Here is a 15,594-nt window from a genome sequence, read left to right as displayed (position 1 = left end):
CGGCTGAAGTAAAACAACAAAAGCAACGAGAGCTGAGTGGGAAGGGGGGGGGGGGGGAAGGGTGTAATTAAATGCCTGATAACTGGTACTTAGTCACCTGCACTAGATCTAACCCTAAGCAATTATTATTGCTCAACATTTTTTTCCTCAATAACATGCTATTTGCTACTTTATTTCTAATATGTAATAGCTTCTGAAGCCTTGTTGGAATACAATTCATTTTGGTTACGTTACAGTTACGTTTCGTTTCTTAACGTTACGTAAGTTTTTGCCACGAGATCGCAGCTTCATCGTTGGTTATACACTCATACTATTGCTTTTAAGCTAAATATGATATTTGAAAAAAGCAATGTTACAAGGCCACTGAGCAAAAAAACGAACATTCAGTGACTACATGCGCTGTGGCCGCTGGAAGCTACCATTCCTAGTTGGCTCCAGAGATCGGAATGGTCATCATGGCTTGTGTTGGAAAAGCCTGCAGTTGGATAGGTACTTGTCCACTTTCGATATGATGATACGGATAGTCAGCCTAAAAAAGAGGAAAGAAATATCAAGTTAAATAACGAGAAAAAGGAAAGGAGAAGTATATAGTAAGGGAGGGAAAATGGTTCAGGGGAAAGAAGGGAAGATGTGCTCGTAAAATGCTTGAAAGTTGCTTGCTGAACAACACAACGAAAACTTCGCTAAAAAAGTGCCAAAAATCCAAAAACTTGTTAACACCGTTCAGAAATAGATGGTTACAGGCCGTCTTTCTTCGCAAACAGCTCTTTAAGATCAAGTTTATTACTGCGCAGATCGAAAAATATAGCTTTTAATTAACGTTTGTATGAAAATACCAAGAAATTTAGGCGGCCACTTTTTAAATATTAGGTAGCAACTTTTTTAATTTTTGAACTTTTGTCAATTTTTTAGCTAATTTTTGGCATTCAGAGAGCAACCCTCGAGCATTTTACGGGCACAATCAGGACAGGCCTAAAAGAAAGGAAGGTCAGAAAGATAGACAGGGAAGAAGAGGGAGAGAAATGGAGGGAAGGAGGAAAGACAGAGAGAGAAAGAGAAGGACAAAGAGACGAAGGAAGGGAGGGATGAAAGAGAAGGTGGAGGAGAAGAAGAATTGAAGGGAGAAAGAAAGAAACGGAGGAATGGAGGGAGAAATTTGGGAAGAAAAAATGAAGGGAATGGAAGAAAGAGAGATAGAAGAAGAGGTTGAAAAGAATAGAGGAAGAAATGAAGGAAGGGAGGTAAAGAAAGAGGTATGGGAGGAGGAGAAAAGGGAGGGAGGACTGGAGAGAGATGGAAGGAAAGGATTTGGAAGGGAGAGGGAACAGGAGAGAGAAAAAGAGAGGGAGGAATAAAGAGAGAAAGAGAGGAAGGTCAGGTGGGGGAGGGGGCCGGGGGTGACTGGGATGGAGGCAATGGACAAGGGAGGTAAGGTAAGACGATGGACGTCAAAGTAAGTCGTGCGAAAGCAAAGGATGATGAAGGGGAGATGACGTGAGAGCCCTTGCTTTTAGTCTTCAGTGCCCTATTCGATTAACCCTTTAACCCTTAAGACTGATTAATAGCTATTTTCTCATATCAGTATCATCCCTAAAACAAACATTGAGGTCATGAGAATAAAGGAAATGATCAGCAACTAAAGAGGCTCTTAATCGTTTGAAAAGTTTTCTTTGTCAATATCATAGGAAATGTATAGAGAATGTTATGGAGAAAATGTATCCTGATGTTAAGGTGTAAATGGTTAATAACTCTTCTCTGAGTAGCGCAACATACCTGATTTTCTTGCGGCGACGGACGCCCAGTTTCACTGCTCCGAGCAATTGCCACGGCGAGAATGATCTCACAGATGGTAAATATGACAATCAAGGCATGTATGGCTATCGTGGTGTTTTCCTGGTCTTCAAACTTGATTTTTGTGTCTTTAGCCCAAAAGAAGAGAAAACCCATTGTATTATTGTATTTGTAGTACTTGAAACTCAATAAACTATTCAGAGCCCAGTAATACTCTTCAAGTACCACCGCAGAAACCACAACAGAGGCAATACTAATTGAAGTGAGCCAATTTATCTGAAATCATGATATCACAGGAGAAGGCAATCATTTTCTGAGCTTCAAATATAAATGTGAATGCTCTTTGCTTATGGAAAAATCTTTGCTCATGAAAAAATCAAAAGCGGAAGAAAGTCCAGTATAAAAACAAACAAACAAACAAACAGAGAGAAAACAGGCCCAAAGAAGAGAGAAAGAGTACCATTCTATTGTCAAGTGCGCAATGCAAACAAAATATCCAAATAAATTGAAAAACGAGCCCCAAGACGATAACAGGTAATTTAGTGTTAACAACTAGGTTGAAAACGTAAATTGGCCACCATAAACCCACACACAACCCACAATTCCTCCTATTGCTCTGACGAAGGGCTAACGCTCGAAACGTCAGCTCTTTTACTCTTTACGGTGGCCAATTTACGTTTTCAACCCAGTTGTTAACACTAAATTACCTGCTACACTCTCCCACCGACGCAGCACCACAGTTTCTTTCTAATAACATATAAATTTGTAATCATTCTCACCAGAATCGGGGAGCGTCTAAATCTGATTGCCAGAATAAATCCCATAATGCTCGCTGGCACAACCTATCCAAGCAAGAAGCAAAATTTAGGTTTTGGAAATCAAGTAAAATGCCTGAAAAAAGAGTTGTGTTTACAAAACCATTACAAGCTTGTTTATACGGTTGCAGACGAGTTTCAAAACCCGAGGGAGTATTTATTGAAAGATGTTAAATATCATTGTATATTATTGTTTTGATCGTACGCGGTTGTTTTGATCGAACGCACAAGCTGCTTTCCTACGCTTATCTCGTGTTCTCCCAACCTCCCGCGTGTTTACATCAGGCTATGTAAACACGGAAACCATTTTACATTTCTTCACTGGTAAATTTTTCAAAGACCACAAATTGCACCACAAAAATACTACAATTTTGTTAGTCTTCCAAAAAAAATTAATTTACTCGTGCTTAATTATTCCAAATTGCACTCGAAGTCATTTGATTACCTATACTAATACTGTAATGAGTTAGGTTGAAACTTGGTTAAAAAAAGTTCCCCACGGCTGTTCTCACCACTCAGTTATAAGGAAATCATAAGCGTTGCATCGAAAAACATTGCAATAAATTATGCATGGGATTCGACACATCATAAATACAGTGCGGCTTCCTTCTGGATTGTGCCAACACAGCCCAACCTAAACTGATCCGAATGCCGCTCTCCTATCGGGCATAATAACCGATAACTTCGACTCGGCGCAGTGTTTATAATATAATAAGCATTGCCGTGCGATACGGCGGTATGACGACTTGGTTTCAAACGGCGTGCACTTGTTGTGAAAAAATAATTAATTTCCCTTCCCCAATAGTTCATGTATTCTATGATTTTTTTCATTACATTTCATATTAAATACAATAAAGACAAAAATCAGTTATCGACTTTGAAAAATGCAGTTTTCAGGTAACACAAAATCAGAGAGACATAATTCTGTGTACAAAAGGTAACTGCATGTTTAGCTACTCTTGCTTATTTACTGTGTTCCTAATTACACTCGGAATCGTTTGAGTGCCTGAACTGATACTGAACTCATCTCAATATTACGTCTTGGTGCGAATGAATTAAATGTCTTGTTTAAGACTACTGCCGTGCTTTACATAGTCAGACGATATCAGGTCAAAGTCCAAATGAGTCGACAAGAGCGGAAGTCGATCATAAGGCGTTTGAAAACAAGTAGAAAGGTGTTCTGTACGTTTAGCAAGGGCTTTCATCGTTTAGTACAAGTCCCATTCTTTAAAAAAAATTGGCATTCTAAACAGAATTTCTCGTATTTAAACCGTGTCAAAAGCACGAGCGTAGACAATAAAACACCCGTGGCTCGATGTTCTGGGCATGTGTACTTACAAGAGCTGCTATCCAGCATGGCATCAGCAAATGGCTGAGGTATGTGTAACGTACTTCAAAATGGTCCACGATGCCAAGGGTAAAAAGGATAACTGACATTACCAGCTGAATAATCGAAATGATTTTCAATTCTTGCCGACTGAACGCCATGTCTAGTTTAATATATTTGCGACACGTTTAATTAATAAAACATGCCCAATATCTCGTTACCAGACTTGTTGCAATGATAGCCGGTCTGGGCCAATGATGGCTTTGAGAACGAGATCACGTTTAGTCATTTACCGACAGCGAACTACAGTGAATTAGCAAATATTCATTTAGAAACACTCCCTGGAGCTTGGGAAAGAAAATGTTAAACTGAAACGAGTACGATTTGTTAGTAAGGCTTTATTATTATTATTATTTCTCGTACTACTCGTGACAGCTTTTTGAGCGGTCAATTTGAAGGTCAAACTAATTATTAAAACGTCTACAAATTTGAATATCTCCATTCAAAATTCAAATTTGAATTTGGGATCCCATGTGCTTCAATAAGATTTGACAAGTTTTCCTACTTGTCTGTTTACGAGATGATCAGTAATTGTAAAGCTTAAAAAATTGTATGATGATATTGTTTATGAATGCACTGACAGTTAAGGAACAAAGGTTCAGGAAGTATTTTTGAAAAATATTAATGATTGTCGATCAACGCATTGAACGACCGACCGAACGACTGACTGATTGACTGACTTACCAAATAATACTATACATGTAGTGGTACACGGTTATCGCTGATATTGCAGCACAGGCTATACGCTCACAGACTGCGAGAAATTCATCTGCAAAGAGCCAAGAAAAAGACAAATCGTGAGGCATCACAAGAAGTTGCTAATTCCTCTAAAAAAACATTTTGTAGCTATTTCACAGCGCAAGTTGATTATGGTCTCGAGATAAATGTATCTGGTCTATCCACCGTGAATAATTGCACATATACATTTAACGTGGCTGAGAATGAATGGAAGCCTCATGAAGCACAATTACACTAGTTTACCTTTTTTACAGAGTTAAGAAAAGTCTTGGAATGCTGCTCAGAGTCAGGGCGTGATGGCCTTTGTGTGCTGGTTACTACCATTAAGCGATACCAAACTGAAAAAGTGTCAAAGCTTGATTATTCGCGACACAATGTTTAAAAGCCGGCAGGAAGTTCTTGCGGGACAAGCGACCGAACCAGTGAGCCATAACACGAAATAAACACGACAAAGAGAGTCAAATAAATTTTGTAAATCATAAACAGGTCATCAGAAGATTTGCTCTCGTAAAATTTGGGATAAATCAGACTCGTAAATTTTTTAAAGACTACAACTTGCACCCGCCTGACGGGAAGTTTTTCAAGGCTTGGTAAGCCTTTGAAAAATATCTCACACCTAAAAAATCGTCGCAATTTCTCACCTGTGCTGTTACGGTTTTTTCTTAGGGCTAGGAATCCTTGTAAAATACCACAGTTTAATAGAGAATAATAAATGGGCACGCGTAGATATGGAATTTCTCTTCGAGTGTTTATAATGGTAATTGAACTGAGTAGAGTGCAATTTCTCTAGGCTATCGCATGATTTCGAGTGCAATTTGGAATAAATAAGTACGAGTAAATTTTTTCAAAGACTAACAAGTGCTTGTTGGTTCCAAATTGCATGAGAAAATCATGTGATTACGTGTTAATAATTAAATAATTTATTCAAACCGTGCGTTCGGTCAAAACAACTGCGTACGGTCAAAACAATAATATGCATGCAATGATATCTTCACATCTTTAAGGTGCAAAAAAGTTCAAAGGAATTGGTTTTATTTCAAATTTTATGTTGAAAGCTCAAGTTTTATTTTAATGCATTTAAAATAAAAAATTATTTATTTTTAAAAAAGAAATCACGCTCAAGAATGGCACTTTTATTTAACAATTATTTCCTGATTAAATACAAAATTCTCTTGACTACAGAGAAGAAAACGTCCATTTTTTTTGGTTAATTTACAACACGCCACATTTTCAGTTTCTGTGAGAAAAGCGTGCACTATCGGGATTTCGAGCACGCTTACGTATACTGAATTTGATGGCACGGCTCTGCTAGCTATGTTATAAAACGAGGTAGGCTATGCTGACCTTAAATCCGTCTGTAGGTTAGTTCTTCCTGACCCGCAAGTGTCATTCAAATATCAAAGAAAGCAAATCCTCGGTTGAAGTTAAAACTACAAAAACAACTGGGCTGAGGGGTGGGTCTAACCCTAAGCAATTATTATTGCTGACCTTTCTTTTGGCTCTCTATGATACGTTATATGCTTCTGTATTCCTACTACATAATGGCTTCTGAAGCCATGTTAGAATACAATTCATTTACAGTTACGTTACGTAAGTTGTTGCCACGAGATGGCACCTTCATCGTTGGTTATACACTCATACTATTTCTTTTAAGCTAAATATGATATTCAAGAAAAAACGCTACTGAACAAACAAACGAACATTCAGTGACTACATGCGCTGCTGGAGGCCACCATTCCTATCGTTGACTCCAGTGATCGGAATGGTCATCATAGCTTGTGTTGGAAAAGCCTGCAGTTGGATCGGTACTTGTCCACTTTCGATATGATGATACGGATAGTCAGACTAAAACAGAGAATAGAAAGATCAAGTTGCATAACGAGAAGAAGAAGGAAAAGGAGAAGTAGAAAGAAGGCAAGAGAAAATGGATCAGGGGAAAGAATGAAGATGTGCCCTTAAAATGCTTGAAAGTTGCTTGCTGGACAACACAACGAAAACGTTGCTGAAAAAGTGCCAAAACTCCAGAGAGTTGTTACCACCGTTCGGAAATGGATGGTTAGAGGCCGCCTGTCTTCGTGTGCAGCTCTTTAAAACGAAGTTTACTACTGCGCAGATGTAGCTTTTAATTAGCGTTTGTATAAGAATACTAAGAAATTTAGGTGGCCACTTTTTAAACATTAGGTAGCAACTTTTTGAGCTTTGTCAATTTTCTAGCTCCCTTTTGGCGTTCAGAGAGCAACCTTCTAGCATTTTACGGGCGCAATCGGGACAGGCTTAAGAGAAAGGAAGGTCAGAAAGAAAGGCAGGGAAGAAGAGGGAGACAAATGAAGAGAAGGAGGAAAGACAGAGAGAGAAAGAGAAGGACAAAGAGACGAAGGAAGGGAGGGATGAAAAAGAAGGTGGAGGAGAAGAAGAATTGAAGGGAGAAAGAAAGAAACGGAGGAATGGAGGGAGAAATTTGGGAAGAGCAAATGAAGGGAATGGAAGGAAGAGAGATAGAAGAAGAGGTTGAAAAGAATAGAGGAAGAAATGAAGGAAGGGAGGTAAAGAAAGAGGTATGGGAGGAGGAGAAAAGGGAGGGAGGACTGGAGAGAGATGGAAAGGAGGGAGAGAGAAGGGAGAGGGAACAGGAGAGAGAAAAAGAGAGGGAGGACTGGAGAGAGATGGAAAGGAAGGAGAGAGAAGGGAGAGGGAACGGGGGAGAGAAAAAGAGAGGAAGGACTGAAGAGAGATGGAAAGGAAGGAGAGAGAAGGGAGAGGGAACAGGAGAGAGAAAAAGAGAGGGAGGACTGGAGAGAGATGGAAAGGAGGGAGAGAGAAGGGAGAGGGAACAGGAGAGAGAAAAAGTGAGGGAGGACTGGAGAGAGATGGAAAGGAGGGAGAGAGAAGGGAGAGGGAACAGGGGAGAGAAAAAGAGAGGGAGGACTGGAGAGAGATAGAAAGGAAGGAGAGAGAAGGGAGAGGGAACAGGAGAGAGAAAAAGAGAGGGAGGACTGGAGAGAGATGGAAAGGAAGGAGAGAGGAGGGAGAGGGAACAGGAGAGAGAAAAGGAGAGGGAGGAATAAAGAGAGAAGGAGTGGAATATGAGGTGGGGGGGAGCGACAGGGATGGAGGCAATGGAGAAGGGAGGTAAGGTGAGACGTAGGAAGTCAAAGTAAGTCGTGCGAAAGCAAAGGATGATGAAGGGGAGATGAGGTGAGGACCCTTACTTTTAGACTTCAGTGCTCTATTCGATTAACCCTTTAACTCTTAAGACTGATTAATAACTATTTTCTCCCATCAGTATCATCCCTAAAACAAACATTGAGGTCATGAGAATAAAGGAAATGATCAGCAACTAAAGAGGCTCTTAATCGTTTAACAAATTCTCTTTGTCAATATCATAGGAAATGTATAGAGAATGTTATGGAGAAAATGTATCCTGATGTTAAGGTGTAAAAGGTTAATAACTCTTCTCTGAGTAGTGCAACATACCTGAATTTCCTGCGGCGACTGACGCCCAGTTTCACTGCTCCGAGCAGTTGCCACGGCGAGAATGATCTCACAGATGGTAAATATGACAATCAAGGTATGTATGGCTATCATCGTGTTTTCCTGATCTTCAAACTTGATTTTTGTGTCTTTAGCCCAAAAGAAGGGAAAACCCTCTGTATTATCGTATTTGTTGTACTTGAAACCCAATAAAGCTTTCAGAGCCCACGAATACGCTTCAAGTACCACCGCCGAAACCACAACAGAGGCAATACTAATTGAAGTGAGCCAATTTATCTGAAATCATGATATCAGAGGAGAAGGCAATCATTTTCTGAGCTTCAAATATAAATATGGATGCTCTTTGCTTATGGAAAAATCTTTTCTCATGGAAAAATCAAAAGCGGAAGAAAGTCCAGTATAAAACAAAAAAACAAACAAACAAACAAACAGAGAGAAAACAGGCCCAAAGAAGAGAGAAAGAATACCATTTTGTTGTGAAGTGCGCGACACAAACAAAATATACAAATAACTTGAAAAACGAGCCCCAAGACGAGCGGTTGCCGCGAAAATTCCCCCAGGGGACTTGCTTAGGTACGAGATTATTACACCCTCCTGATTTAATAATTTTTATTTTAAAATACGTTTATCTAAATAACTCGGGTGCTTTTAAAGATTTCAAAACGTTTTCTTATAGGAAGAAAGGAAAAACGTTTTTTTTTCGGCCTCTGAAGATGGGAAGTAACTTTAAGTGCTGGAAATTTACTTTCACGTTGGTGAACAATTGTTTTAAAAATAAAAGCTAAGTTTTCCGTTTGTCTCACGATGCTGTCACGTGTGATGTAGATTGCGACGTTTCGACTGCATACTTCTAGTCTTCTCCCGGCAGACAAAGGGCGCGCTAGTGTAGTCATGGATACCGACACCTACCGAGCTAAGATGTCTACGCTCATTGAGAACGGACCATATCAGCTCCTTAACAAAGATCCGACAGACCGTCTGACCTGCAAGTTATCGGAAAAGCTGCTTAGCTTGAAGCGAAGTGGATATCTATCAGAGGCCGTTTACAACAAGATCAGACCCCGACACAAACAGCCGCTTATAAGCTACGGTTTACCGAAGATCCATAAGGCCGATATACCGCTAAGACCTATTGTGTCGTGCGTAAACACACCTTTGCATATGATGTATCCGCTTACTTAGCCGACATCTTGTCTCCTCTAACAGGAAAGTCAGGGTACACGGTGACCAATTCAGCTCACTTCGTATCCACCGTCAGCAATGAGATGATCCTAGACAACGAGATCATGGTATCTTTCGACGTAGAGTCGCGGTTTACCAACGTTCCTATCGACGCCTCTGTACAAGCCGCACTGCAGAAACTCGAGGACGACCCTAGCCTTGCAGACCGCACCACGCTAACGCCTGTACAGATCGCTGACCTTTTGACCTTCATATTGAGATCCACATACTTCCAGTATAACGGATCGCCATGGGGAGTCCGGTTTCAGCTGTTCATTAGCTAACCTCTACATGGAGAGTTTCGAAGAATAGGCGATAACTACATCATCTTACGAGCCTGGGATCTGAAAACGCTGCGTGGACGATACCTTTACCATCCTCGGCTGGATCGCGAAAACGTGGATGACTTCTTACAGCATCTAAACAACCAGCAGCCTTCCATCCGCTTCACCATGAAGACAGAGAATGACAACAAACTCGCCTTCCTAGACACCGCAGTTTTAAGAGAACCTGACGGCCGCCTCACTACCAGCGCATACAGGAAGCCCACGCACACCGATCAATACTTAACGTATGATTCACACCACCCTCAATCAGAAAAACGTGGTATTGCTAGGTGCCTTCACGAGCGCGCCAAACGTCTCGTAACAAAACCCTCTGTCATCTCCGAGGAGAAAAAATATATGTCATCTGTTCTGGTTTCTAACGGTTATCCTTTTTCTTTATTGAAGAAACTTACCAGGACCGGAAAACCAAACAACAGTGCCAAACCCGTCAGCGAGTTCAAAGCTACTGCGGTTAAGGAGCGCGATCGAGACATCCCACTCGCCCATACCCGCGACCTCTGCCGTTTCAGAGCATGCTCACAACACCGGACACAAGCCACGCTGGAACGAAGTAAGGTTTATTGATCGTGACCCTTATTACTACACGCGCAGGGTCAAAGAGGCAATCCATACAAGACTTCACCCTCACAACATCAACAGGGATAGTTGAAAAGAAATTTCAGAAGCATGGATGCCCACGATTAAAAAACACAAGAACAGGAGAGCCTTGCGACAGAGGACCGCCGAGCGAGCATATCACTGAGTGAAACAGCAAGGATCGAAATGCACCAATCAGAGCTGTTGAAAAACAACTAATCACAGAAGAGCATCATGCTTTATAAGATCACGCATGACCAGTCAACCTCATCACCTGAAGAAGACTAGCAGAATGCAGTCGAAACGTCGTGATCTACATCACACGTGACTACTTCGTGAGACAAACGGAAAACTTGGCATTTTACTATTATTCACCACGATGAATAACCACAACCTTTTTAACGAAATTTTTTTTAAATGTGACGCAGAATTAAGTAAGATGTTATTTTCTTTTCGCATAACTAATCTTATAACAGGTAATTTAGTGTTAACAACTAGGTTGAACTGGTTTGGATGCATCCTTGTAATTTCCTTCCACGTCGCGTAGGTGTTCTAGGAATCGGCCACCTAGTCGTCTTCGTGTTTCACCAATGTATAACTTACTGCAATAAGTGCAAGTTATGCAGTAAATGACATTGGCGGAGGTGCTCGAAAAGTGATCAGTGATCCTAATGGATTCTTTTTGGCACAGATCGGCCCGCCAAACAACAGCTACGCCGCCTTTGTCGGCCGCTTGAGTGACCTCTGTCACTAAGATTGGAAAATTTGGTTTTACGATTGAATTTAAGTTTGTTGATATCGTGGCGACATTTTTTGATAAAAAACTTGCCCTCTGGGAAAGTCCATTTAGACTTTCGAGCCTGAAGTGTTTCGCCGCGTTCAGTTGAAAGCCTTTTTTCATGACAAAGAGGATGATTCTAACAACTCGAACAAAGATACTTTCGAAACACTTCAGATTCGAAAGTCTAAATGGACTCCCCCAGAGGGCCAGTTCGCAACTGTAGATTTTACTATCAGAAAATGTCGCTTTGAGGTCACTTTCATACCACAACCTTTTTTACGATACTGTTTTAAATGTCACGCAGAATTAAGTAAGATTTTATTTTTTTTAAGCGTCACTAATCTAATAACTGGTAATTTATTGTTAACAACTAGGTTGAAAACGTAAATTGGCCACCATAAACCCACACACAACCCACAATTCCTCCTATTGCTCTGACGAAGGGCTAACACTCGAAACGTCAGCTTTTTTACTCTTTACGGTGGCTAATTTACGTTTTCAACCTAGTTGTTAACACTAAATTACCTGCTATACTCTCCCACCGACGCAGCACCACAGTTTCTTTCTAATAACATATAAATTTGTAATCATTCTCACCAGAATCGGGGAGCGCCTGGATCTGATTGCCAGAATAAATCCCATAATGCTCGCTGGCACAACCTATCCAAGCAAGAAGCAAAATTTAGGTGTTGGAAATCAAGTAAAATGCCTGAAAAAAGAGTTGTGTTTACAAAACCATTACAAGCTTGTTTATACGGTTGCAGACGAGTTTCAAAACCCGAGGGAGTATTTATTAAAAGATGTTAAATATTATTGTATATTATTGTTTTGATCGTGCGCGGTTGTTTTGATCGAACGCACAAGCTGCTTTCCTACGCTTATCTCGTGTTCTCCCAACCTCCCGCGTGTTTACATCAGGCTATGTAAACACGGAAACCATTTTACATTTCTTCACTAGTAAATTTCTCAAAGACTACAAATTGCACCACAAAAATACTACAATTTTGTTAGTCTTCCAAAAAAAATTAATTTACTCGTGCTTAATTATTCCAAATTGCACTCGAAGTCATTTGATTACCTATACTAATACTGTAATGAGTTAGGTTGAAACTTGGTTAAAAAAGTTCCCCACGGCTGTTCTCACCACTCAGTTATAAGGAAATCATAAGCGTTGCATCGAAAAACATTGCAATAAATTATGCATGGGATTCGACACATCATAAATACAGTGCGGCTTCCTTTTGGATTGTGCCAACACAGCCCAACCTAAACTGATCCGAATGCCGCTCTCCTATCGGGCATAATAACCGATAACTTGGACTCGGCGCAGTGTTTATAATATAATAAGCTTTGCCGTGCGTGCACTTGTTGTGAAAAAATAATTAATTTCCCTTCCCCCAATAGTTCATGTATTCTATGATTTTTTTCATTACAGTTCATATTAAATACAATACAGACAAAAATCAGTTATCGACTCTGAAAAATGCAGTTTTCAGGTAACACAAAATCAGAGAGAGATAATTCAGTGTACAAATGTTTAGCTACTCTTGCTTATTTACTGTGTTCCTGATTACGCTCGGAATCGTTTGAGTGCCTGAACTGATATTGAACTCATACACTAATATTTCGTCTTGGTGCGAATGAATTAAATGTCTTGTTTAAGACTACTGCCGTGCTTTACATAGTCAGACGATATCAGGTCAAAGTCCAAATGAGTCGACAAGAGCGGAAGTCGATCATAAGGCGTTTGAAAACAAGTAGAAAGGTGTTCTGTACGTTTAGCAAGGGTTTTCATCGTTTAGTACAAGTCCCATTCTTAAAAAAAAAAATTGGCCTTCTAAACAGAAATACGAAAAATTGGCTCATTTGCAGTGCAATTCTCGGAACAGTCAACTAATTTTGTACGGTATCACGACCTATCCGCTTATAAAATTAATTCCTCTACGGCAATATAAATTCTATCTTTCCTCTCTAGTCTCAACTTTTATTTTTCCTAGAATAACGGATTGCGCTTCCCTATCTAATTTTCGCCGCCGTAATAATATTTGTATTCGGTTTATGAACACCATACTTTGTAGTACTTATCGCTAGCTCTTAAGCTAAATATTGAGCGCCATTATCAACCTGCATTCCCCAATGAAAGGTAGCTGTGAGGGTTGTGTGAAATTTAGTGGCAGTGGTCGGATTATTGAAACGAAGAGAAGCACCAGCAAAAAGGAGTTTTACATCTTCGCCATGAAATTCGAATTTCTCGTATTTAAACTGTGTCAAAAGCATGAGCGTAGGCAATAAAACACCCGTAGTTCGATGTTCTGGGCACGTGTACTTACAAGAGCTGCTATCCAGCATGGCATCAACAAATGGCTGAGGTATGTGTAACGTACTTCAAAGTGATCCACGATGCCGAGTGCAAAAAGGATAACTGACATTACCAGCTGAAGAATCGAAATGATTTTCAATTCTTGCCGACTGAACGCCATGTCTAGTTTAATATATTTCCGACACGTTTAATTATTAGCCAAAACTGAATTAATGAAACATGCCCATTATCTCGTTCCCAGACTTGTTGCAATGACAGCCGGTCTGGGCCAATGATGGCTTTGAGAACGAGATCATGTTTAGTCATTTACCGGACAGCGAACTACAGTGAATCAGCAAATATTCATTCAGAAACACTCCCTGGAGCTTGGGAAAGGAAATGTTAAACTGAAACGAGTACGATTTGTTAGTAAGGCTTTTTTATTATTATTATTTCTCGTACTACCCGTGACAGCTTTTTGAGTGGTGAATTTGAAGGTCAAACTTATTATTAAAACGTCTACAAATTTGAATATCTCCTCCCCTCTAAACACGTCTTGGGATCCAATGTGCTTCAGCAAGATTTGATGAATATCTTGTGATATATCGTTTATATACATCCGTGCAGTCAAGGCAATTGGGCAATCAAAGTTTTCCTACTTGTCTGTTTACGAGATGATCAGTAATTGTAAAGCTTAAAAAATTGTATGATGATATTGTTTATGAATGCACTGACAGTTAAGGAACAAAGGTTCAGGAAGTATTATTGAAAGATATTAATGATTGTCGATCAACGCATTGAACGACCGACCGAACGACTGACTGATTTACTGACTTACCAAATAGTACTATACATGTAGTGATACACGGTTATCGCTGATATTGCAGCACAGGCTATACGCTCACAGACTGCGAGAAATTCATCTGCAAAGAGCCAAGAAAAAGACAAATCGTGAGGCATCACAAGAAGTTGCTAATTCCTCTAAAAAACATTTTGTAGCTATTTCACAGCGTAAGTTGATTATGGTCTCAAGATAAATGTATCTGGTCTATCCACCGTGAATAATTGCACATATACATTCAACGTGGTTGAGAATGAATGGAAGCCTCATGAAGCACAATTACACTAGTTTACCTTTTTTACAGAGTTAAGAAAGGTCTTGGAATGCTGCTCAGAGTCAGGGCGTGATGGCCTTTGTGTGCTGGTTTCTACTATTAAGCGATACCAAACTGAAAAAGAGTGTCAAAGCTTGATTATTCGCGACACAATGTTTACAAGCCGGAAGGAGGTTCTTGCGGGACAAGCGACCGAACCAGTGAACCATAACACGAAATAAACACGACAAAGAGAGTCAAATAAATTTTGTAAATCATAAAGACTACGACTTGCACCCGCCTGACGGGCAGTTTTTCAAGGCTTGGTAAGCCTTTGAAAAATATCTCACACGTAAAAAATCGTCGCAATTTCTCACCTGTGTTGTTACGGTTTTTTCTTGGGGCTGGAAATCCTTGTAAAATACCACAGTTTAATAGAGAATAATACATGGGCACACGTAGATATGAAATTTCTCTTCGAGTGTTTATAATGGTAATTGAACAGAGTAGAGTGCAATTTGGGCTGAAATCATACGCGTGATTTCAAAATCGAACAAGCGCGCAGCGCGAGTTCGATTTGAAATCACAAGGATCTAGCTTCTTGGGTGCTCTCCAAACTTCCCACGTGCTCCATAACTCGATAATACACAGCTAAAAGCATTAACCAATTGTTTTATAACATAGCCGGTGGAATTGTGCACCAAATCCGACGCGAAAAACGGACAACAATATCAGAGGTGATTGTTCGCGGTAAGCCGAAATATTAACCAAATAGGAATTGGTTTTATTTCAAATTTTCTTTTGAAAGCTCAAGTTTTATTTTACTGCATTAAAAAAAATAATTCTTTATTTTTAAAAAAGAAATCACGCTCAAGAATGGCACTTTTATTTAACAATTATTTCCTGATTAAATACAAAATTCTCTTGACTACCGAGAAGAAAACGTGCGTTTTTATTGGTTAATTTACAACACGCCACATTTTCAGTTTCTGTGAGAAAACGTACAGTTCGCACAAAATTTGAGCAAAGAGTCAAAATAAGTCAAAATGCTTC

General features: G+C 39.9%; 2 protein-coding genes and 1 pseudogene across 2 annotated transcripts; 1 reads left to right on the top strand and 2 right to left on the bottom strand.

Annotated features, from left to right (window-relative positions):
- Window positions 1-111: 111 nt before the first annotated feature.
- Window positions 112-4,159, bottom strand: LOC149053681 (uncharacterized). The gene is made up of 4 exons (XM_089210341.1): window positions 3,945-4,159; window positions 2,571-2,633; window positions 1,774-2,067; window positions 112-529 (listed from the first exon to the last, which is right to left on the bottom strand). The coding sequence occupies exons 1-4, from the start codon at window positions 4,092-4,094 to the stop codon at window positions 425-427; spliced, it is 612 nt and encodes a 203-aa protein (XP_089066467.1). The 5' UTR covers window positions 4,095-4,159; the 3' UTR covers window positions 112-424.
- Window positions 4,160-5,843: 1,684 nt separating this feature from the next.
- On the bottom strand, window positions 5,844-13,682 carry LOC149053679 (uncharacterized). Its single transcript, XM_089210317.1, has 4 exons — window positions 13,479-13,682; window positions 11,746-11,808; window positions 8,206-8,499; window positions 5,844-6,576 (listed from the first exon to the last, which is right to left on the bottom strand). Exons 1-4 carry the CDS (start codon window positions 13,626-13,628, stop codon window positions 6,442-6,444), a joined length of 642 nt encoding a protein of 213 aa, XP_089066443.1. The 5' UTR covers window positions 13,629-13,682; the 3' UTR covers window positions 5,844-6,441.
- LOC149053680 (uncharacterized) lies at window positions 8,508-9,850 on the top strand (annotated as a pseudogene).
- Window positions 13,683-15,594: the final 1,912 nt, after the last annotated feature.

This window comes from Pocillopora damicornis, chromosome 1 (assembly GCF_964200805.1).
Source record: "Pocillopora damicornis chromosome 1, jaPocDami1.2, whole genome shotgun sequence".
NCBI classification, from domain to species: domain Eukaryota; kingdom Metazoa; phylum Cnidaria; class Anthozoa; order Scleractinia; family Pocilloporidae; genus Pocillopora; species Pocillopora damicornis.
The sequence above is the reverse complement of the archived record's forward strand: the minus strand, read 5'-3'. Positions and strand labels throughout refer to the sequence as shown.